This window comes from Oenanthe melanoleuca, chromosome 17, assembly GCF_029582105.1.
Source record: "Oenanthe melanoleuca isolate GR-GAL-2019-014 chromosome 17, OMel1.0, whole genome shotgun sequence".
Lineage (NCBI taxonomy): Eukaryota > Metazoa > Chordata > Aves > Passeriformes > Muscicapidae > Oenanthe > Oenanthe melanoleuca.
Genome location: NC_079350.1, coordinates 3,424,429 through 3,447,612, shown reverse-complemented (window position 1 = coordinate 3,447,612; position 23,184 = coordinate 3,424,429). Strand labels below are relative to the sequence as shown.

The following is a 23,184-nucleotide window of genomic DNA, read 5'->3' as shown; positions in this document are numbered from 1 at the left end:
TGGAATTCCCAGTTCCCTGCTGGAATTCTCAGTTCCCTGCTGGAATTCCCAGTTCCCTGCCGGAATTCCCAGTTCCCTGATGGAATTCCCAATTTCCTGCTGGAATTCCCAATTCCTGCTGGAATTCCCAGTTCCCTGATGGAATTCCCAATTTCCTGCTGGAATTCCCAGTTCCCTGCTGGAATTCTCAATTCCCAGCTGGAATTCCCAGTTCCCTGATGGAATTCCCAATTCCTGATGGAATTCTCAATTCCCTGCTGGAATTCCCAATTTCCTGCTGGAATTCCCAGTTCCCTGCTGGAATTCTCAATTCCCAGCTGGAATTCCCAGTTCCCTGCTGGAATTCTCAGTTCCCTGCTGGAATTCCCAATCCCTGCTGGAATTCCCAGTTCCCTGCTGGAATTCTCAGTTCCCTGCTGGAATTCCAAATCCCTGCTGGAATTCCCAATTTCCTGCTGGAATTCTCAGTTCCCTGCTGGAATTCCAAATCCCTGCTGGAATTCCCAATTTCCTGCTGGAATTCCCAATCCCTGCTGGAATTCCCAGTTCCCTGCTGGAATTCTCAGTTCCCTGCTGGAATTCCAAATCCCTGCTGGAATTCCCAATCCCTGCTGGAATTCCCAGTTCCCTGCTGGAATTCCCAATTCCTGATGGAATTCTCAATTCCCTACTGGAATTCCCAATTTCCTGCTGGAATTCCCAATCCCTGCTGGAATTCCCAATTTCCTGATGGAATTCCCAATTCCCTGATGGAATTCCCAGTTCCCTGCTGGAATTCCCAGTTCCCTGCTGGAATTCCCAATCCCTGCTGGAATTCCCAATTTCCTGCTGGAATTCCCAGTTCCCTGCTGGAATTCCCAGTTCCCTGATGGAATTCCCAATTTCCTGCTGGAATTCCCAGTTCCCTGCTGGAATTCTCAATTCCCAGCTGGAATTCCCAGTTCCCTGATGGAATTCCCAATTCCTGATGGAATTCTCAATTCCCTGCTGGAATTCCCAGTTCCCTGCTGGAATTCCCATTTCCTGCTGGAATTCCCAGTTCCCTGCTGGAATTCCCAATCCCTGCTGGAATTCCCATTCCCTGCTGGAATTCCCAGTTCCCTGCTGGAATTCCCATTCCCTGCTGGAATTTCCATTCCCTGCTGGAATTCCCAATTTCCTGCTGGAATTCCCAATTCCCTGATGGAATTCCCAATTTCCTGCTGGAATTCCCAGTTCCCTGCTGGAATTCCCAATCCCTGCTTGAATTCCCAATTCCTGCTGGAATTCCCAATTTCCTGCTGGAATTCCCAATTCCTGCTGGAATTCCCAGTTCCCTGATGGAATTCCCAATTCCCTGATGGAATTCCCAATTCCTGCTGGAATTCCCAATTTCCTCCTTTCCAGCCAAAACTGGATCTGAACCAGGTCAGATTTTTTGGTGAGTTCATGGGAGCAGCCAAAAAAACCTGAGGCGCTCTGGGAGAGTTTTCTGCAGGCAGGTTTTGGGTTTTTGGGTTTTTATCTTTTTTTTTTCCTTTTTCTCCTCCTGAAATTGAAGGTACACCTTGCCCAGCAGCTCCAAAAAAAGCCAGCAGAGGATTTATTCCTTAAGTTTTATTCCTATATATAATATATATATTTTATATAATATATTATATATAATATATATTATATTTTTTATAATTTTATATTTTATATAAAATATATTATATATTATATATTATATATTATATATTATATACATTATATATCATATATATCATATATATAATATATATTGTATACATTAAATATATTATATATTATCTATTTTATATTTTACATATATTATACATATTATATATTGTATGAATTATATATTATATATATTATATTTTTATATAATCTATTATATATTACATATATATTCATATAATTATTATACATATATTAGATATTTTATACATATATAATATATGATATATATTATATATATCATATATATTATTTATATTTATTAAATGTTAAATCAAATATAATTATTATTTATATATAAATATATTTATATATATTTATATATAAATATATATTATTTCTATATATATTTATTATTTATATATTTTATTACTAAATTAAATATTTATTTATTTATTTATTTATTTATTTATTCATTAAATTCCATCACATTTATTCCTTCAGGTTTGTGGCATGGCTGAATTAGATCCAAATTAGAGCCAGTGCAAGGTTTCCACCCCAGGGCAGTGACTGCAGGAGGGACAGAAATCTTCCAGAATTCCCCAAACCTGGGAGGTTTTGCCGGGTTTAGAGCCCCCAGATCTGCCTCAGGCTGGTCCAGGGTTATCAGGAGAATTTGGGACATTTCTGAGGGCTCACCCAGAAATATTCACCTCAGCAGGATGGATGTGAGCCACAGCTCCATCCAATCTGTGCTGCTGATCTGCAGGGGCTCAGAGCACAATTTAACAAGAAAACTTCAAACCCACTCTGTTTGCAATTGTAAAGAGTGACTTTGCTCTCCAGTTCCATTTTCCCATTGTGATCTTCTCTCTTTATTTGGGTGGAGAGAAGTGGGACTGTCAGCTGCTGCTTCTCTCCTTTCCTTCTATTCTTTGCCCTTTAAAAACCTGAACTGTGCCATCATTTTTTCTCCCTTTTTGCTGCAGAAACCCCTGGTATTATTTTTGCCTCTCATATGATTTTTTTGCCTGTGCTTGGCCAGGATGGAGAGAAAGAGGGAGAATAAAGCAGCCTTTTGTCCCAGCAGCCCCTGTCCCACCCACCCACCCTTCCAGACTGGGACTGCAGAATCCATTCAGCCCCATCCTGCTTCTTGTGGCCAGAACTGATTGTTTTGCACCCAAAAAACCCCGGGAGATAAATTGTGGTTTGTTCAACAGACAGAAATATATAAAAATAGCCAAGCAGAGTGGCTGAGCAGGTTGTTGATTTAAGGATATCTCTCTCTCCTTCTCTGGGTGTTTTTAGCAGCTTTATTATTTTTTTAAGGCACCTTGGCTGCCTGTTCCCTTTCCTGCAGTCCCCACTGCTTGGCTGCTTTTCTCTGGCTGTGCCTCCCCATCCCACAGAGGAGCTTGTGGGGTCTGGGAGGAGAAATTCAGACACATCCAGCTTTAAGAAGGGCCTGGCTGAGCAGGGAAAGTGAAAAAAAAAAACCCAAATGTTGCCAAGATTTGGTCCCACAGTGTGATGCCACCAGTGGTGATGTCAGGCAGGAGCAAAACCAGAAGCCACAGAATCATTTTTTCAGGGTGGGTCCTGCTCTCTGCTGGAATTCCCTGCAGCAAACACTTCAAAAAAACCATTAAAAACCCATTTTGGTGCTCTGAAGGGGAGCACACAGCCCATGTCTGGTGGTTTGGAGCCCCAGACGTGAGTCAGGGGACAGCTGGACCTGCCTGGCCTGGGATGAAGGGACAGAGAACTCAAACCTTGTGCTTTTCTGCCTTCAACCTTCCCACTTTCCCCAGGAAATCCCAGCTGTGCCTCTGTCCCACCACGCCAGGCTGGGTGCTGAGGGATGCTCTGCCCTTCCCACAGTGCCTTTCCCACCTTGGAAAACCAAAAAAAACCTGGAAAAATGCACTGCCAGGATGACCTTGCAGTAAAAACTTTGTAGTTTTGCAGCTTCTGGGGTTTTTTTTTGTTTTGTTTTTTTTTTGGTGCCCCATGTCCCTGAATTCCTGGATTTTAATGAAATGACAATTAAATGCTAATTTGCCTGAGCTGGGCTTTTCCTGCTCTTTTGGTGAATTTTTCCACAAGGGCTGGGCACTGGCAGAGGGATTTCCTGGGGGAGTAATCCCAGCCCTGCAGCCCCTCAGGAAGGTGGAATGAAGAGCCTGGAGCAGCCCCAGGGTTTTGGGGACCTTCCAAGGGGTGATTTGATGTCTCTCTGAAAGGATGGAGAGCTCAGGAGGAGTGGCTGGGGTTGAGCAGTGCTGGGTAGGGAGGGAGGGGCAGCTGGAGCTTTTGCCCCTTTGTTAAATCATTAAATCATTAAATGCCCCATCATTAAATAATTAAATAATTAAATAATTAAATAATTAAATAATTAAATAATTAAATAATTAAATAATTAAATAATTAAATGCCCCAACATTAAATGCCCATTTGAGCCTGGCTAGGCTTTTGATTTTTATTTTTTTTTATCTTTTCTTTTCTCTCCAGGGCATCTCTGGTCCCAAAAGCTGTGGGGCAGGAGGTGACACTGAAAAGGGAATTCAGAGCTGTTACAGGGCACTGCAGAGAGCAAAGGGCTTGGCAGGATTTGGTGATTAATGGCTCTGACAAACTTGGGAAGGAAAGGAAATCTTTCCCCCACTGCCATGTAAATAATCCACTCTGTGGTGAATCCTGGGGGTGATAACTTTGGGAATGAGCTCTGAGTTCACCAAAAAAAGAAAGGAACTTTGGCATCAGCTCTGTCTGCAGAGCTGCTGGGGAGTGTTTGCTTTAGGGCAGGGTTTATTGGCTCTGGGGGTTATCTGGGACTGGGGACAAATGAGCCTTGAGTGGTGCCCCCGTCCTGCCATGGAGTCCTTGATGCTATTTGGGTGTTGGCAGAGCCACAGCTTCTCCAGGAGAGCTCTCCAGAATTAGCAAAGCCATCTGGCTTTTGTTCCCCTCCGAGGGAATGGCTTGTCCTTCCCTTCCACCGAGGAGTCCTTGCTGAACTATCCACACAGACAGACCTAAAGTGTTCTGTGGGCTCTGCAAGCAGCTCCTCGCTCCAAAAAAACTCCTAATTTGAAGGCACGAGTCTTGATTTAATTTTAAACAACGGCCACCAGGCTGCTGGTGCAAGGATCCAGAAGTTTTGGGTGGAGGAAATAGGATTTGCTCTTGTGTTGGGGCAGGGCTGGGTGCTGGGGACAGGGAGGGGACCACACTTCCCTGTACAATGTCATGTAAAATCCAGCAAAAAATCCAAAATCGAATCTGCTTCAGACCCAGCAGCCAGGAGGAACAGCGAGTCCACGGATCCTCACATGATGGGAAACTGGGACTGTAAAATAGAGAGGCTGAGGAATTAGCAGAGATGTTAATTAGCCCCGAGCCAGGGCTGATTGCCCTGCGCTGCTCTGGGCTGTGACAATTCTGTGTTTGTGCTCTGCCAGCTCAGCCTCGGCGATCTGAGCCTCAATTCCTGCCTGGGCTGGGGCTGCAGGGCTGAGGGATCCCTGGAATCCCACACAGAGCTGCAGTGGAAAAAGAGAAACTTCCCCCAGCCCTCGAGACGGTTTGGAGCCACATTTCGTTCTGGTGGCTCTTCTCTCCTTGCTCTGCTTAATTAAACTGGTTTTTTCCCAAAGAGGGCTGGGCAGAGGCTCCTCTCTGAGTGCCCAAAGCAGCAGGAGCTGGTTTTGGGTAATCCCAGAGCAGCCCCATCCGACCCTGCAGCCCCTGAGCAGGATGGGGACAACCAGCACCAGCTGGGTTTAACCAAACCACCAGGGACTTGTCTGTGTGCGAGCCAAGCTTTGATTTATTATTATTTATTACTGTTTAGCCAAACTTTCAACCACTGCCTTCCCATTTTGTGCTGCTGTGGGCCTGGGGGGTGCTGAGCCTTTGTTTGACCCCGTTGCTGCAGTTTTGCAGTTTAAAGGATGCTCTGGGCACCTCCAGCACCTCTGATTTTTGGGGTTTCCATGCAGCAGGACTGGGGCTGTGGTGATTCCTGTGTCCACAGCACTGAGAATCCATGGAAGTGCTGGTGACAGGATTTATCAAGTGGAACATCTGGGGGCTGCCAGGCTGGCTCCAGGACAGGGATTTGGGGTTTTTTGGAGGTTGAGCTTCCACTTCGTCCCAGAGCTGCCCTGAACCCCTGCCCCTCCTCAGCCTCTGGCTGGGTTTGGGGTTGTGGAGCCAGGTTTGTCAGGATAACTCCCAGTGATTCCCAGTAACTGTGAAGATTTTGTGTTCCCATTGCTCACCCTGGGTCTGTGTCTGTCCAGTTTCAATGCAGGAGTTTCCAAAAGCACATCCAGCAGGATTTACTCTTAGGGATGCTGAATCTCAGACTTTTGGGGTGATGCCCTAACCAGAGTCCAACTAATGATCAGTGAGAGCCCTGAAAAATCCCAGGATTTAGGGAGCTGCTGCCAGTGCCAGATGAAGTCACTCTGATCCTCCTCTCCAGCTGGTTTTTTTTATTTTTTTTCGTTGAACCACAACGATTCCTCCGAGTTCCTGGAGCTGATGTCATTGGAAGTGATGTGACATTTTTTACACGAGTATAGAATAAGTGCTAAAAAATGCTCCAGAAAGAGCTTTTCCAGCCCTGTCTGGGAGCTGGCTGGGGAGTTGAGCTAAACTGGCTTTGATGGAACTTAATCCATAAAGCAAATGAGTCATCAGGCATAAATGGCTTTACCATAAATGTCAGGCAGAGCCTGACTGGTCCTGACAGTTCTCACTTCCATCTGTCTGCTGGAGCAAATGAAACCCTCTCAGCTCACAGCCCTGCTCAGAAATGTGCTGTCCTGCCTCCTCCTCTTCACCAGGAGTTTTAGGAATAAAGGCCAAAATGTGATTTATCCCCTTTTTTAAACACTGCCTCCCTTACTGCATGAAATCGTGGTCATCTGCAGGCAAAAATAAATTGACTTTTTTATTCCCTCCTTCAATTTTTTTTGGTTAAACAGGCAAAGCACGAGTGAGCTCAGCCTCTGGGTGCTACCAAGGGCTCCAGTCACTGGAGAATTTGCTTGAAGCTCGTGCCCAACTCATTGCCAGGCCAAAAAAGAGTTTTACCCACTGGGGGCTGCAGGATGCTGCTGGTGACTTCTACAAAACAACATCAGAGTGTTTCTGTCTTGCTCCCTGACTGAAATAACTCAATACTTGAAACTAAATCTTTGATTTGGCTGCTCAGCTCTTGAAACCACCCCACTGGTGCATTTTTAAGCTGCCTCTCTTGGAAAAACCTTGTTTTAGATTAACGGGATCTCCTTAGTGCTGCAAAAATCCAGGTGGGAAAGGGATTTTGGGGTGGTTTGTGACCAAAACAGGGACACTTGAGGGAGGGAGAGGAGCAGGGCTGGCTCCTCTGTGCCTGGGCAGGGTTTATTAGCAGCAGCACAGTGGAGAGGACACAAAGGGCTCCCGAACCTCCCAGCGTGGTTTGCTCTATTTAAAGTCGTTTTTTAAATCCCAGGAATGGGGCTCTTGACAGCAGAGCTTTGTGCAGCTTTTGTGAGGTGCAGATAGTGGGGCTTTTTATTGCAGCCTAAATTAGCCCATTTTATTGTCTGGTGCTGAGGGATGAGGTCAATTGAGTGGGAATCTTGCTAACAAGGTTTTTACTCCTGTCTGCTCTTTACAAGTGCTAGCACGGGGTATCCCCCAGTGAAACAAAGATGAATGGGCTGAGCTCTTCTCCTTCCCTCTCTGCTGAGCTGCTCAGCCCCTGGCTCTGAGCTTGGGGGCTCTCACTCGTCCCAGATTCAAATTTTTAGTTTTTATTTTGCAAACTGGGTTTTTGCACGCTGGAAGGAGACAAGGATGGACTTTGGGCAGGGTGGTTGATTGGGTTTGAAAAGGAAAGGGGACCCAGTGCTGCTGGAGCGTGGTCAGCTCCCTGATGCTGTCTGATGCTTTTTCCTCCCAAATTTATTCAGTTAGGCACTGATTTTCCCAAGTTCTTGACCCAGAGTGAGCAGGAAGCTTCCCCTGCCCAGCCTGCCCCTCTCACTCAGCAGAAACCGTGGGGCCCACGCTGCCCTTTGGTGCTTGAGGTTCATTTTCTCTGCTCTGGCTCCAGGGATTTGCAGGTTTTTTTATTCCCCATATTCTCCAAGGCTGAGGATGCCCAAGCTCCTGCAGGGAAGCAGGCTGGGATCAAGGTTTTCTCCCCATGCATAGCTGAGACTAAAAACAAACCCAGCTTTAGCAAATTCTCTTCTGCTTAACCTTTGGCACTGTGTTTAGCCAAGATTCCTTTCCTTGCTTTATCTCTTCCTTGAGGAAAGGCAGTTCCAGCCCTGGTCACTCATGGGATGCAGCCTATCAGCTCTCCACGAGGTGTAAATCCAACCTTATCAGGGAGAAAAAGCTTTTTCAGCCTCCCCTGCCTCTTGGGGACAAGCCCTGCTCTGGGGCTGGCTTCTTTCAGCTTATCCCAACAATTCCAGGCACTTCCCATGGAAAACAGAGAGATTGGAGGAGAGAAGGGCACAAATGGCTGGGCTGAGGTGCCAGGGAGGGCAGAAACAGCAGCTGGAAGGGTTTTCACATCAGCCTTGGCCAGCTGGGTATTCCCTGCTGGAGAGAATTCCAAAGGCACGGGTTTGGAGCTCTGGAGTGCCTTTGGAGACAGGGATGGTTTTGATTTATGGCCTGAGTACCCCACAACACCCCTGGGGTGTCCTGCAGGTCCCACCATGGTCCAGCTCCCCCAGGTCCCACGGGCAGGTGGCAGCCAGAGCTGCTTGGAAAAGGGAAATGTTCTACGAGGCAAAAAACTCGGATTTTTTTTTTAATTTTCCCACTACTCTAAGCCCAGTTTTGGTGGTTACATTGCAAAAGAAAAAGCTGGAATAGTAATGGCAGGATTGGATTTATATTAAAAAAAAAAAAATAAAAAGAAAGAAAAGGGAAAGGAAAGGGAAGATGTTTCTTGTTTTAAAAATGGAAAATTGAAACGCACTTTGCAGACATTTCTGTTAATTTTGTAAAGGTTATTCACTGGAAACAATGACTAATGAGCTCAATGAAGGGTGGCTGGGGTAGGTCTGAGAGGTGCCCAGATGTTCCTGAGCTGCTGCAGGCAGGGAAGTGACAGCCTGGGGATGGAGGGGGGAGCCCCAGCAGCTCTGAGCTGCTCCTTCCCCCCAGTGCTGATGTGTCAATCCTTCCCCAGTGGCTCTCTGCCCAAAATGTGAGCAGCTTTCCCTTTTTTGGGGGGAAGGCAGTGGGACACATCCATGATCCAGCGACACCAAGGCAGATTTGGCCCATAATTTCAAAAATATCCTTTTCCACAGGGCTCTTTGCCAGCCTGGCCAGGCTCCCTTTGGAGCTCCTGGTTCCTATTACTGCCCAAATCATCCTCCCAGCTTTGCTGCAACGCTCCTGCTTTTCCCCCTGATGCTTTAGCCGTGTTTGTCTGGTATTTATAAGAATTTTTTTTCCCTCCTCTAATTAAAGTATCATCTCTAAGCATCCAAGTAGTAAAGCCTTATGTAACTGTCTGCTGAATGAACTGGATTTTGGCACCGTGGTCGAGTGATGTGGTGGCTCTTTAGGAAACTCAGGAGCAGTTTCTGCTCTGACCTTCGGGCTTCAGGGAGCAGCTGCTCCATTAACCAGCCCTGGTGCCTAATGAGCTTCCTCTGCACCTGGTTTTTAGCCCAAAAAAAAAGCCTCCCTTTGGCTCTTTTCTGGGTTTATCAGATGCATTTCCAAACTCTCGCTGTGTCTGTTGTGGGTAGAACATCGAGGTGAGGCAAGATGTAAAAAAAAGGGGGGATGTGGGACCAGCTGATGGGTGGGAGAAGTTTTGGGGGCAAAAAGCAGCTTTTGGGACTGGACAGGGTGACTCTGCAGCTCTGCACAGGACCAAGTGAAAGGAGTTGTTTCATTGCTGATTTGAGGGGTACAAAGCTCTTTCTCCTGCACCTGCCTCGCTTGGGGCTGTCAGTGCAGTTGCACTGGGTGATTTGTCTTTTGGGGAGGTGGATTTGGGGCTGGGGATGAAGCACTGTGGGTTCTCACCTCGTGGAGCTGCTCCCTGGACATGGAGATTTTCCCTTGGCTCACCTCAGGGGATGCTCCCACGTCAGGGAGGTGGCCCTGGAGCGTGTTTTGCTTTTCATATCTTTGTGTTTGTCCTTTGATCCCAGCCTAGGGATGGTGTCTGCACCAGCAGCCCCCCTGACCTGTGTGCTGCTCTCCCTGCAGGGGGACATCCAGCAGCTCCTGATCGTGGCGGACCCGCGGGCAGCCCTGGAGTACTGTGAGCACTACAGCCCCGACTGTGACACCGCCATCCCCGACTCCCCCCAGTCCCAGGACCCCAACCAGGATGAATACGTGAGTCTCTCGGGCTGCTCTGGGGCATAACCACCAAAATTTGGGTTTGTGTCACCCTTGCATGCACATGGCTCCTTCCTCCTGCTCAGCTTCCCTCGACTCGTCTCCAACATCAAAGACTGAGCTTGTTTTGAGGATTTGCAGGTTCTTGGGAGTTTCCCTTCTTTCTGAGCTCCTCCCATTTCCAAAGACTGAGAGGAACATCCTTGTGGAGCTCAGAAACACGGGAGAGACAACATGAGCCAAGTGTGGATTATTGACCTTCCCTGGCAGCTCTAGCCTTGTCCAGACCAGCACCTGCTCCTAAATTTCAAGTTATACTGTTGGACTTGTAAAAGTATTAAACAGTTCTTTCTCAATATTCTGTGAAACAACAGGTGTTAAAGGAGGGAGAACCGTTTTTCCCCTGGCTTTGCTTTAATTTCATTTTGGCAGAAATGAAATGAGCTCCCGAGTCATCCCTCAGAGCTGCTGTGCCCAATAATTTTTATATGAAGGGTTCACCCCAGGCCTTTTCTTTAAAACAAGGAAACACAATAAAAAAGGCTGGGGATGTATTTGTGTGTTTGCTGCCCCATTAGAAATATCTGGGTGTGGCTGATTTTTAATGAGCACCACCCAAATTTTGCCCTTTTTAAAGAGGTCCCAGCTCGCTGCAGTTGCTGTCTGGCATCCTGAGCCACTCTCTTGGGCTGATTTGCTTTTAGCTGAGCCCAGACCTGCAGGGTCAGGGAATCCCCATGAACCAGTAATGCCATCAGCCCTGCCAGTTTATCTTTGGGATTAAATTAATCCAGCCCCTAAGCAGGGCTTTGCAATGCTCACGGTTAGGCGCAGCCCCAGGGAAGCACCGCCAGCGCTTCTGGAGAAACAATAAATAAAACAAATAAAACAGCACTTTGGTGGAAATCTGTGGCAGCAGGAAAATAAAACTCCTCAACTTTGGAGCCAGCAGTCCAACAAGAGCTGGCTTGTCCCGAGGCTGTGTTGCTCCTGGCAGGGAGGAGCAGGGCTGTGCCCGGCTGGAGCCAGCGCCTCTCTTTGGGTTTCTGGCTGAGCAATCACTGACTCCCTGTGGAAAAGGCTGCGAGGATCTGCTTTTCCAAGCCCTCCTCCCTGCAGGCTGGGGCTGGGTGGGAGGTCACAGGGATGCTGTTAGTGCAGGAGTATTCCAAAACCCCAAACCCCTCACCATGTGATGTCACACACTTGTATTTAAACTACACACCAGTGATTTTAGTTCTATCACTCGATTTTGGAAGCCTTCTCCATGGCCTCAGGTCAAAAGCAGTGTTCCTTCTGGGGTCAGAAAGTTCCAAACTCGCTGTTTCCAGGGCTCCAACACTTCTCCTCCTCTCCTTGCAGTACACGGATGCGGAGGGAGAAGGTGACACTTACTACTACGAGTACCCCTACTACGAGGATGTGGATGAAGCTGTCAAACCAGAAACCCCCACCCCCAAACCCAGCCCTCCTGAGGTGGCTGCTGGAGAGAGACCTGAAACCAAGCAGGTATGAGGTGCTGGTGGGGGTGAAGGTGATTGTCCTGGTTTGAGGGACAGGTGTCTGCTAAGAAAGGCAGGAGCTTCTCTTTGAAATGGAGAATGTAAATCCCCTCCCTCCAAAATATTATGATTTTGAAATTAAGGGGCTCTCAGGCAAAGATATGGGAATTAGGAATAACAGTTCTTTACTAGGAAAATTAAACTAGCAATGCAGTATTACACAGAACAATCCCAGCCCTGCCAGAGTCAGAATCCAAGCTGACACCCGTCAGTCAGTCAGGGTGTTGGCACAGTCCCATTCAATGGTGGCTGCATCCTCCTGCAGGGGCAGATGTGGTTCAGCTGGAGCAGTGCTCCTGGAGAAGGTGCAGTTTCCTCTGAAGCTCCAGGGATGATGTGCAAAGGTCTGGTTTTCCTCTGGAATCCAGTGGGAAGAAGGTTCCTTGGTGTCCCAAATCTCAGTTTTTATCTGGGTAGGAAAGGCTTGGCTCCTCCCCTGGCTGGAGCATCTCCCATGGGATGATGGAATTTTATCAGTCATGCCCTGGGACTCAGTGGCCATGAACAGGAGATATCTCCTGGAGGGAGGATGGGCTGTGGGAAGATAAAGATGATTGCCCAGCTGGTTTAAAGATGGCCCATGAGCAGAGAATGTGTGCCAGGAGATCAGGGTCACTGCCCCAGCTGGGTTAACAGATGGGACAGAATTCACATTGCTGGGCACATCCTGTGTTGAACCCAAGACAGTGATGAACCTTTATCAAAGGGGAGGGTGATGCAGAATGTTTCTGTTTCTCAGACCGTGGTGTTTTATTTCCCACAGGATTATCCAGCTCCCACTGCACCCCCTGAGGGAGGGAACCCCGGGAAGCAGCCCAAGGAGGATGGAGCAGTGGATGACCCCCTGGTTGATGAGTACAACTACGAGACCATCAACGAGGAGTATTTCACCCCCATGCCCTACGAGGACCTCAACTACAACGAGGAAATCGATCCCCAGGGTGGCCTCACAGAAAATGCAGTGGAAGCTGAACTCCCCACGAGCACTGTCGTCACCTACAACGAGACTGATGTAATTGCAATTCATTAATTTTCATTTTTCCTTATTTTTTTTTAATTAATTCTGCTGTTTCATAGCCCTGGAAGCAAAGGAGACGGGAGCAGCCAGATGGTAAATCCATGAGTGCTTCAGGCAGCTGCAGGCAGAGGAAGTTTCTTGTAAAATGTTTTCACTCCAGATTTTTCAGGGTGGGGAATGCAGATATTTAGAATTTGGTTAAGGATTATTCCCCTGGAAAAAGCTGCTCATATTGACATCTGCATTTCCTCGGGTGAAGTGGTTGTCTGACAAAAAAGAGAAATGAGGGCTGCTGTTAAAATCTCAGTAAAAGCCTTTTATCCCAAAGTTATTAATGTAAATCCTTAAAATGTTGATTTGCTGGAGAACATCAATATTTTTCATTTTGCCATTTCCACTGAAAAGCATCCTCATGTTTTCAGTTTTGTTTTGGATTATTATTTTTTTTTTTTAATATTTCAACACTGGGACAGTCTTGATTCCAAAACTGCTGCATCCACCTGGTGTGAATCCCTTTATCCTGTGCATGGATCTGCTCAGAGCTGGGATCAGCCCAGACCCCACAGCTTTTTCTGTCGGAATATTTTAACTTTTACCTCCCCACACTTCAACATCCTCCAGCTGAAATGCCACATTCAATTCTCTCCTGTGCTTAAGACTTGCCCAGTTCTTGAAAACAGAGAAGGAAAGTTCAGGCTGGGAGCTGCCCACTTATTCCAAATATCATCTTTCCATGCAAACAGACCTGAGGACCTCAATTAAAATGTCAAACCAGCCATTTGTGATATTCATTTCATGCAATTTGCTGTTATCCCCAAACACTTAGAGCAGGATGGGATTTTTTAGATTCGGGTTTTGAGGTTTTAAAGTGCAAAACCAGGTGAAAAATATCAGCCAGGATAAAAGGGGGAGGTGTGATAGCAACAGATCCATTTGAATCAGCCCAAAGGAAAAACAATCCTGACTTTTCCAAGTTTTCTAATGGAATAATTGCCAAACCATAATTTCTGCCAAAGCCAGTTGGTGTTTGCAGAGGTAAGAGAAGGTGATTGCCTTAGTTCTAGCTTTAGTCTTAGTTTAAAACCTGCTGAATTTAGACCCAGATGCTCATGTTTATAATTTCTGAGCAGTTCTGGCCCAGAAAAAAGCCTGGATATAGTGATGGCACTGAAGTGACTTTGAATTTGTAGTAGTGAGGAGCTGTTTCTCCAGCAAGCCCTGGAAATAATTCAATTCCTGGACAATTTTGGTCATTACCTGGATAAGAAAGAACCCAAATCCATCTCAGCAGCACATGCTGTTCTTTGCTGTGCCTGCCAGGCTGCTGGGAGAGCAGCAGGGAAATTCTGAGCCCTGTCTGGATGTCCTTGCTGTGGCATCTGAAGGTTCTCAGGGAGGATTCAGGGACTGAGGCAGCAGATTTGTGGCAGCTCCTGCTGCTGGGACGGGCCCAGGCGCAGGCTGGATCCCAGACTAAACAAACAGGAGGTTTCACAGAAGTGCACTTGGGTTTTTTTCCACATTTCCTGCTGTAATTGGACACTGGCAGTGACACATGGTGGGTTTGGTGAATCTCAGAACGGATGTGGGGCTCCTTGGCCTTGATGATCCAGAGCCTCCAACACGGAGGCTGTGGGAGATGAGGAGGATTTGGGGCTGGGAGCTGCCATTGCCTCTTTCCTCAGGCATTTGGGGTTTGCAGGATCCTCCTGACACGAGCTCTGTGCTGTGTTTTCTTCTCCTCACTCCAGCTTTTCCACCCTCAGTGTTTTATTTGGGATCAGCAAAAAAATCCAGGGAAATCCAGGGTGTATATTTTGACATGAAGCTTCTCCCATCTGTCTTCCTGCTGTTGGAGAAGCCAATGGAAACTTAAAAAATTCCAGAATTTAACTTCTCCCCAGGTTTTCTCCCTTGTCATTATTATTATAAAGCATCCTCATTGTGCAAAAATTCACTTCCCCTTAATATAACAACACATTAATATTCCAGCATGTCCAGCTGGGAGAGAACTGCTGACCCATTGCTGCTTTTTCCTCTCCAGGCTGCTCAAGGAGGGGACGACCTGGATAAAGATTTCACTGAGGAAACCATAAAGGAGTATGATGGGAATTATTATGACAATTATTACGACAGGACAGCCTCTCCTGACATTGGGCCAGGCATGCCAGCCAACCAGGACACTGTCTACGGAGGGGTGAGAGGCTTTCTGCTCCAGCCAGGACAATTCTGCTCCAAAATATTGGTGAAAAAAGAATTGGTGAAAAAAACACAAGGATTCACCCATTGTAATTTGTGCTCAAACAAGGAGGAGCTGCCCTGGGTCTTTCCTGCAGGGATTCAGCAGGATTGGGGCAGGATCTCCAGTTCCTGGTGGGATTGGTGGTGATGGTGATGATGGTGATGGTGATGGTGATGATGATGGTGATGATGATGGTGATGATGATGATGATGGTGATGATGATGATGGCAATGTCCTCTCTGACTGCCTGGCTTTGTGTCTCCCTGTGTCCCACAGATTGGTGGCCCCCGAGGTGAGAAGGGGCAGAAGGGGGAACCTGCCATTATTGAGCCGGTAAGCAGCACCTGAGTTTGGGGTTTTGGTGGGTTTTTCCCCCCCATCCCCATGGAAAAAGGTGCAGAGAATTTATTCTCAGTGGGACAGCCAGAAGGAAAATTCCCATGAAAGAATCCCTTGCTTCATTTGATCTAAAACACTGTAATTATAAAATATTTTTAAAGCTTCAAGGAGTGACCTAAATCATGAAGGAAGTGCAAGAATTCCCATGAAATCTCTCATTTAGCAAAATAAAGGCTGAAGCATTAAGCAGGGGCAGGTCCCATCCCTCAGGAGTTTGGGGATGCCCCTGGAGCATCCTGCCCTGAACCCCCAGATTTGGGCTGGCTTTAACTGGGCCACCAATGGGTTCATCCCTCTGGCAATAAAAGGGATATAAAATAAATCCCACCATCTCCACAACCCCACCAGCTTTTCCTCTGTGTCCTCCCCGGGGTGGAACCTTCCCTTCACATTTCTGGCCTGATTTTGAGGTTGTTTTTCCAACCCCAAGCTGTCTGTGCATCCTGCAAAAGCTGGGGGTGCCCAGCCCAGCACCTCCTGGTGGGGATGGCTGGGGCTGGCTCGGGGTTCCTGTGACAGAACAAGATGCTTTTGGTTAATTCCCATTTTTTCCCCTCTCTGTGAGCCAGGATGCCCAGGTACCCCCATTCCTGCATCTCCCCAGGCTGGAACTGGGGATCCTTGTCCCCGGGGCTGAGCTGCTGCTCGCTGCACACCCCCAGCTCAATTAACCTCATTTTCCTTGGCAGAGGGCCAGCACAGCACCCAGCCCTGCCCATCACTCTGAGACCATCGTTTCCCTTTTAATTTCTCCTCCTTTTCCTCTTCCACCTGAAATTTCTGTGGCTGGTGGGGAGGGGAGCCAGGCAGAAGCCGGGGTGCAGTAGCAAGGCTTCAAAACTCCAATTAACTCCCTTAAAAAAAAACATCTCTGACCTTTCCTTCCTTCTCTTCCTTTCTGGGTCTCTCACTCTGCAAACAAAAGGAGGAGCCAGCGATTTCCTTATCACAGGGGTGGGGAGGGAAGGGGGGCAGCCAAACCCCACGAAGATGATGGCAGAAACCCAGCCTGAAAAGCTACAAAGCGAACAAAATAGTTAAGTTTAATCATCCAGAAAGAATTTGGCCGCCTTTGCTATTTCAAAACACTGGAGCATGGATGGCTTTTGCCAGAAAGTAAACAAGACCAAATGCTGCCTTTCCGTGCAGCTCCTCCTGGGCAGGGAAATTCGGATTTGCTGTGCTCTTTAGCACTTTATTTTTAATTTTTATTTTTTTTTTTAGTTTCTGATGGGAGTGGAGAAGAGAAATAAAACCCAAGCACAGAGTTGGATTCTGCTGGGTTTTTAGTCCTTCCCTTTCAAAGCCAGCTGTCCTTCAATCCTTGCTCTGTGCTGACACTTGCTGGAGGCAGCAGAGCAGGGCAGGGGCAGGAGGGATGGAGGGAGGGATGCAGGATCCCAAATATCCCCTTTAGGGAGGGTTTGCTCAGCACCTCTGAATTGGAACAGGATTTTGGGCTGGTTTTGGGGATGTTGGCTTCACTTGTAGGTGGTGTCTGAAGCAGCAGCCTTGCCCTGTTTTCTCCTGGGACAATCCCAAATCCTTGGCTGGGTCACCCCCCTCAATGTGCTGCCCCTAAAACCCTCCCACGTTTCCATTGATGAAACACAGGAGGTTCCTTGCCAAGGACAAGCTCCAGATGTCCCCAAGGCCAGAGCTGACACAAACCAGCAGATAAATGTGGGAACGTGCCCAGGATGTTCCCATCCCAAATGGGCCAATTATCCCTGACCCTTCCCCCTGGGAGGAGCAGAGCCTGGGGGGGCTGTGTGTGCTCACAGCAGCACCCCAAAAACCTCCTCTGTGGGCTGGGGCTCTCTGCACCCGGATTGATCCCTGCTTGAGAACCTGTCACACCAGAATGTGACATCACTAGTCCCAGAAAGGAGGGATTTTGGGGTATCTGTGTGCTGGGAGCTCAGGAAGGATGGATTTTGGGGTGTCCATGTGCTGGGATCTCAACAAGGAGGGTTTTAGGGTGTCCATATGCAGAGATATCAACAAGGATGGATTTTGGGGTGTCCATGTGCTAGGATGGATTTTGGGTTGTTCACATGCTGGGATCTCAACAAGGATGGATTTTGGGGTTATTCATATGCTAGAAGCTCAATAAGGATGGATTTTGGGGTGTCCATGTGGTGGAATCCCAACAAGGATGGATTTTGGGGTGTCCACGTGCTGGGATGGATTTTGGGGTGTCCATGTGCTGGGAACTCAACAAGGAGGGTTTTAGGGTGTCCCTGTGCTGGGATCTCAGGAAGGATGGATTTTGGGGTATTCACGTGCTGGGAGCTCAACAAGGATGGATTTTGGGGTTATTCATATGCTAGAAGCTCAATAAGGATGGATTTTGGGGTGTCTATATGCTGGAATCCCAACAAGGATGGATTTTGGGGTTATTCATATGCTAGAAGCTCAATAAGGATGGATTTTGGGGTGTCCATATGCTGGAATCCCAACAAGGATGGATTTTGGGATGTCCATGTGCTGGGATGGATTTTGGGTTTTTCACATGCTGGGATCTCAACCAGGATGGATTTTAGGGTGTCCATGTACTTGGATCTCAGGGAGGATGGATTTTAGGGTGTCCATATGCAGAGATATCAATAGGGATGGATTTTGGGTTGTTCACATGCTGGGATCTCAACCAGGATGGATTTTAGGGTGTCCATGTGCTGGGATGGATTTTGGGGTGTCCATGTGCTGGGATCTCTGGGATTTCCCTGCAGTGTGTGGAATTCCTCCCCAATTCCCAGCCAGTGAAGCATTTCCATGGCTGAACCTGCAGAGGATGAACCCTGGGTTCCTCCTGGTGAGCAGCAAATTCCCCTCTCACATCCAGATCCTCCCTGGGATTTGAAATTCCGTGCTGATTAACGAGTGTGGACCCCAGGAGAGGCAGAAAACAGAGCTGGCCAGGCATTTTTTGGGTGCAGAGCCCTGCAGGAAGCAGGGCTGGCTCGTGGCAGGCTGCTGTGGGTTATTTTTGCTGCTCTGGGCTTAGGAGGAGTGTGGTTTTTGGGGCAGGAATGCCTGGATTTTCCTGCAGACATTTCAGATTCGTTCAGCTCTGCTGGACTGGGGTCAGCTGAGGTTTTTGGCACCAGAGCCTGAGAACAGTTTGGGGTGACCCCAAAGCAGCCCCTGCACAGCTTCTCCCACAGGAACCAGCTGCTCATGCAGATTTTTATAGGATTCCATCCCTTGGGAAAAATGTCCCAGTTTGCCACAGGTGAGCTGGGAATTGCTGACTCAGCCTGGGCTCTGCTTTATCTCTGATCCACAGATAAAAGGGACAGAGCTCTTCCAAAAATATTATCCTGACACCTTCTGGAAAGCATTTCCCAGGTGGATTGGGTGGTTTCTTACATACCCATGAGGGAAAAAAAACCTCCCAAACCTTAATTTTCCTGAGTGCATGATAGATCTGAGCTAAAATGACAAAATATTTAGACTGAAGAGGCTGGAGTAACAATATCCCAGAATTTTTCCCACACAGTGATTTCACAGAGGAAATCACAGAGTGCAGTCTGCTGGAAAAAAAAAAAAATCATGTAAAAACCACCTTGAAATTTGATTGCTAACTTCTTGTTGAGCTTTTTTAGGGCTGGGAAAAGCTTTTTCCTCAAGCTCTAGCACCATCAAGGCTGGACAAAATTCAGGATTTTTGCTTTTTGCCTGGCTCTGAGCAAAGGGACAAGGTGGTGGTGGGGAAGGTGATGGGATTAAAGGCTGTTCTGTGGGGTTTAAATGCATTCAATTAAATATCTTAAATATCTTAAATATCTTAAATATATTAGATATATTAAATATATTGAATATATTGAATATATTAAATATATTAAATATATTAGATATATTGAATATATTAAGTATATTAAATATATTAAATATATATTATTATTACTATTATTATTACTATTATTATTATTATTAAATTGTTTGATTATATTATTATTATTATTATTATTATTATTATTATTATTATTATTATTATTAATAATAATAATAATAATAATAATAATATTTATTATTATTATTATTATGTCTAATCCCTTTTTTTCCTTCCTCCTGCCCAGGGCATGCTGGTGGAAGGCCCCCCTGGCCCTGAAGGTCCCGCAGTAAGTGGAATTTTCCCCCTGCTCCAGGTGGGGGATGCTGGGCTCTGTTGCTCCCATCTGCCACCCACGTGAGCAGAGAGAGTTTTGGGGTGGTGTAAAAATAAACAGAGAGCTCAAAATCTTTTCCTGCTGCTGGTAGAAATCTGCTATAAATAATAATAATAACATATTTTCATGGTTTTTTCCTTTTTTTTTTTTTTTTTTTTACTCTGCCAGGGCCTGCCAGGACCTCCAGGACCAACAGGACCTGTGGGTTTGATGGGTGACCCAGGGGAGAGGGTGAGTGTGGTTTTCTTCTCTTTGGGTGGGCAGAGTGGGGCTGTGGGGTGTCCCTGGAGCCTTAAAATCCTGTTAAAATCGTGTTAAAATCGTGTTAAAATGATGTTAAAATCCCGTTAAAATCATGTTAAAATCCCGTTAAAATCCCGTTAAAATCCCGTTAAAATCCCGTTAAAATCCTGTTACAATCCTGTTACAATCCTGTTAAAATCCTGTTAAAATCCTGTTAAAATCCTGTGAGAGCAATTCCCAAAGGAGCTCATGGTGGGATACAGGGCAGAGCTTTGCATCCAGGGATAAAAGAGTTGAGGAACTGCCTCATTACTCAAACACATGAAGCCATTTTTCCGAATTAAAACCAATATTAAACCTAATATAAAAATATGCAAACCCCCTGCTCTGGCACTGGGAAAACAGGAGGGGCAAACACCCGGAGGGATCAGCACAGGGAAATCAGAGTTCAGCTGGGATTCTCCACCCTCAATCCAGCTGCTCCTGTGAGTCCTGGCAGAAAATTTGGGGTTTTTTTGGCCCAGGATGGTGCTGGGGTCACACCAGGGTGCTCCGGAGGGAAAGGAGCCCTTCAGCTTTTCCCTGTCCCTGGTTTATGTTCTTCAGCAGTGCCACAGCTCAGCTTTGGGTGCTGCTGTAGGTCAGTTCTGTCCCTGGCACCTCTGGGGTGTCTCCTCAAAGGCAGAGCTTTTGGGGGCCCCCAATCCCACCCCAGCCCTGCTGCTGTGCCAGGGACCAGCAGTGCTCAGTGTTTTGGGAGCTGCTGAGCTCAGGGGCATTTTTCCAGCTCAGGTTCTGTGCTGCCTGTGGCTGCTGCTCTCCCATTCCCCTTTTCCCTGGGGGACCCTGCCCTGGCTGTGCTCGCTGCTGGAGCAGCAGTGACATTTCTGGTGGCTGTGGCATGGCTCCATCGACTGCTGCCTGCCAGCTCAGGATCAGCCAGGCTCAGCCACAGCTCTGAGCCTGGCTTAACCCTTGTGGCGCTGCACTGCAGCCTCAGTGAGCTGGGCGTGGTTTGCATCTCTCAGTGGTGCTGAAATAAAATCCTTCTTTGGCTTCTGGATATGCCCAGGGTGCTGCTCTCCACCCTGTTGGTGCCCAGCTCTCCCCTGCTCTCCTGGCTGGCCCTGGGCACTCCCTGCTGTCACTTGTCCCTGCAGATGCAGATATTTGCTGGCCCAGCCGCTCTGGAGCAGCCCTGCAGAGCCAAGAGCAGCAGCAGGCACTGCTCAGTGCTGCTCCAGCCCTCCAGTGAAAGGGACAATTTGCATTTCAGCACAGGCTGCAGGTGCTGCAGTGCCCAGCACAGGGGCTCAGGAAAGGGATGAACCCACAGAGCCAGGAGCTGCAACTGGATTTGAACCCTCCTTTTCAATTAGAGCAGCTCCTCCCTTAATTTGTTTATTATTAACCCTGAGAGTGTGGCTCACGAATTTACATCACCCCGTGCAGAGTGAGGAACATTCCCTCTGCCTGATAAAGAGATTTTTTATCTGCTATCAGGCAGGTGCAATGAATTAACAGCCCAACCACAGTCAGCTCTGTTAATACTGGCCAGCACTCATTCAGCTCTGGCTCACTCAGTGTGAAAAGGAAGGGATTTATTTATTTGAGGTGATTTCAGGTTTGTGCTGTGGGAGGCTCCAGGGGCTCAGGGTGCTTTGGGGTGACTTGGGCAGCTTTCCTGGAGCAGTGGGAAGGAGGAAATATGGCACAGAGCTGTTCCATGGGGGCTCCAGACTGGCAGGAAGGAAGTGGGAAGATGTGTTGTTTTGAAGGGGATAAACTGCAGCATTAGAGCAAACTGCAGCTCCCCAGGCTCTCTTTGGAAATTTGGGTGTCTCAGCACACCTTGGGGGAAGGCTCATCACAAAACATCTTCACCTTCCAAAACCACCCAGCCACTGAATCCCGAAGGAATTGCTGCCCTGAGGACAATCTTGCAACATCCTTAAATAAATAGAAATAAAAATCCTCATTTGGCTTTGGGGTTCTTCCAGGGTGCTGCTTTTCCCCAGTACCTTAACTAGGAGACCCCCAAAACTACAAGAACATCTCCTGTTATGTAATTTTCTGACCAGGGCTGTGAAATAACCAGGGAGAGGGAGACACTTGGTGAATTTTCAGTCTCAGCAGCGTGGGCTGCTGCTCCCACTCCCTGCCTGTGCCCACACCAACAGCCCCAGGCTCAGCTGAGCCATTCCAGGGAAATATTCCCAGGCTTTGCTCTCAGCCTGGCATTTCTGAGCTGCACCAAAAATCGAGGTGAGGTTCCCATCCCTGGATCTCAGCAAATCCCTGTTCCCACCACCAGATTTCCACCCAGAGCCTGGCAGGCTGATTTTCATCCAGGAATGAATTTCAATTTCCCAAGTGCTTCATGGGTTTGATTTTCCCTTCGTGGTGCCCTCCCACCTCCTGCTGGTCCATTCCACCAGGAAAACACTTCCCACACCCAGGCAGAAAGAAAAAGATGCATTTGTGGGTAAAAGAATGTCAGAGAGAAAAGAAAGTTCATAATATAAAACATATTTATATATTATTTATTTATATATTATATTATATTATATTATATTATATTATATTATATTATATTATATTATATTATATTATATTATATTATATTATATTATATTATATTATATTATATTATATTATATTATATTATATTATATTATATATTATATTATATTATATTATATTTATACTATACTATATTACATTATATTTATACTATACTATATTACATTATATTTATACTATACTATACTATACTATACTATACTATACTATACTATACTATATTACATGACATGACATGACATTACATTATATTATATTATATTATATTCTTATTTATATATTATATTATCATATAAAACATATTTGTGGCATTTCTGGTGCAGCAGGTGGGTCTGGGGTGGGATCTCAGTGGGGTCAAGCACTCTGAGCAAGCTGTGCATGTCCAGCCTGGACAGGAAAAATGGAAGTGCTGGAATTCTGGAATTCTGGAGTTCTGCATCCCCCTGGGCACTGCTGGGGTTTTCCCTGGGATTTTTCTTCTGGTCCATCCCTGGGAGCAGAGTTGTTATTCCAGGCTCTGATTTGGGTTTTTTTTTTTTTTTTTTTAAGGGGAGGGAAAGAGGGAATTGTAAAGTTGGGCATGGAAGGAGAGGGAATAGAGAGGTGTGGTAGTGGCCTGTTGGCTTTTTTGATTAAAATATTCTGATTTTTAAGCACTTTGTCACCTCTTTGTCCTTCCCTCCTCCCTTTCCCACCTTTACCCACCTCCCTTGTGGCTTCCTGGCTTTTTGTTGTCCCCCTGTCTGAGATTTGTGGCAGAATTCTGTATTTACATTTTTTTTCCTAGAGCTAGAACTACAAAAACATTCATTGCTTGCTGTAAATTGATTTAATTTGGTGTTTCCTAACTAAAGGAGCAGCCAAGTCCTCAATCCCGAGCTGCTGACCACAAAATGAGCACTGGGGCTTTTCTTGATGTGG

General features: G+C 46.7%; 1 protein-coding gene across 3 annotated transcripts in view; it reads left to right on the top strand.

The window, feature by feature from the left end:
• The window catches only part of COL5A1 (collagen type V alpha 1 chain), a 143,594-nt gene that overhangs the window by 54,177 nt on the left and 66,233 nt on the right, over positions 1 to 23,184 (top strand). For all 3 annotated transcript variants that reach the window (XM_056504922.1, XM_056504921.1, XM_056504923.1), the window contains exons 5-11: positions 9,910 to 10,041; positions 11,407 to 11,553; positions 12,370 to 12,618; positions 14,669 to 14,821; positions 15,143 to 15,199; positions 19,348 to 19,389; positions 19,606 to 19,668. In XM_056504922.1, coding sequence (XP_056360897.1) covers positions 9,910 to 10,041; positions 11,407 to 11,553; positions 12,370 to 12,618; positions 14,669 to 14,821; positions 15,143 to 15,199; positions 19,348 to 19,389; positions 19,606 to 19,668 — 843 coding nt within the window. The remainder of the gene's footprint in view (positions 1 to 9,909; positions 10,042 to 11,406; positions 11,554 to 12,369; positions 12,619 to 14,668; positions 14,822 to 15,142; positions 15,200 to 19,347; positions 19,390 to 19,605; positions 19,669 to 23,184) is intronic.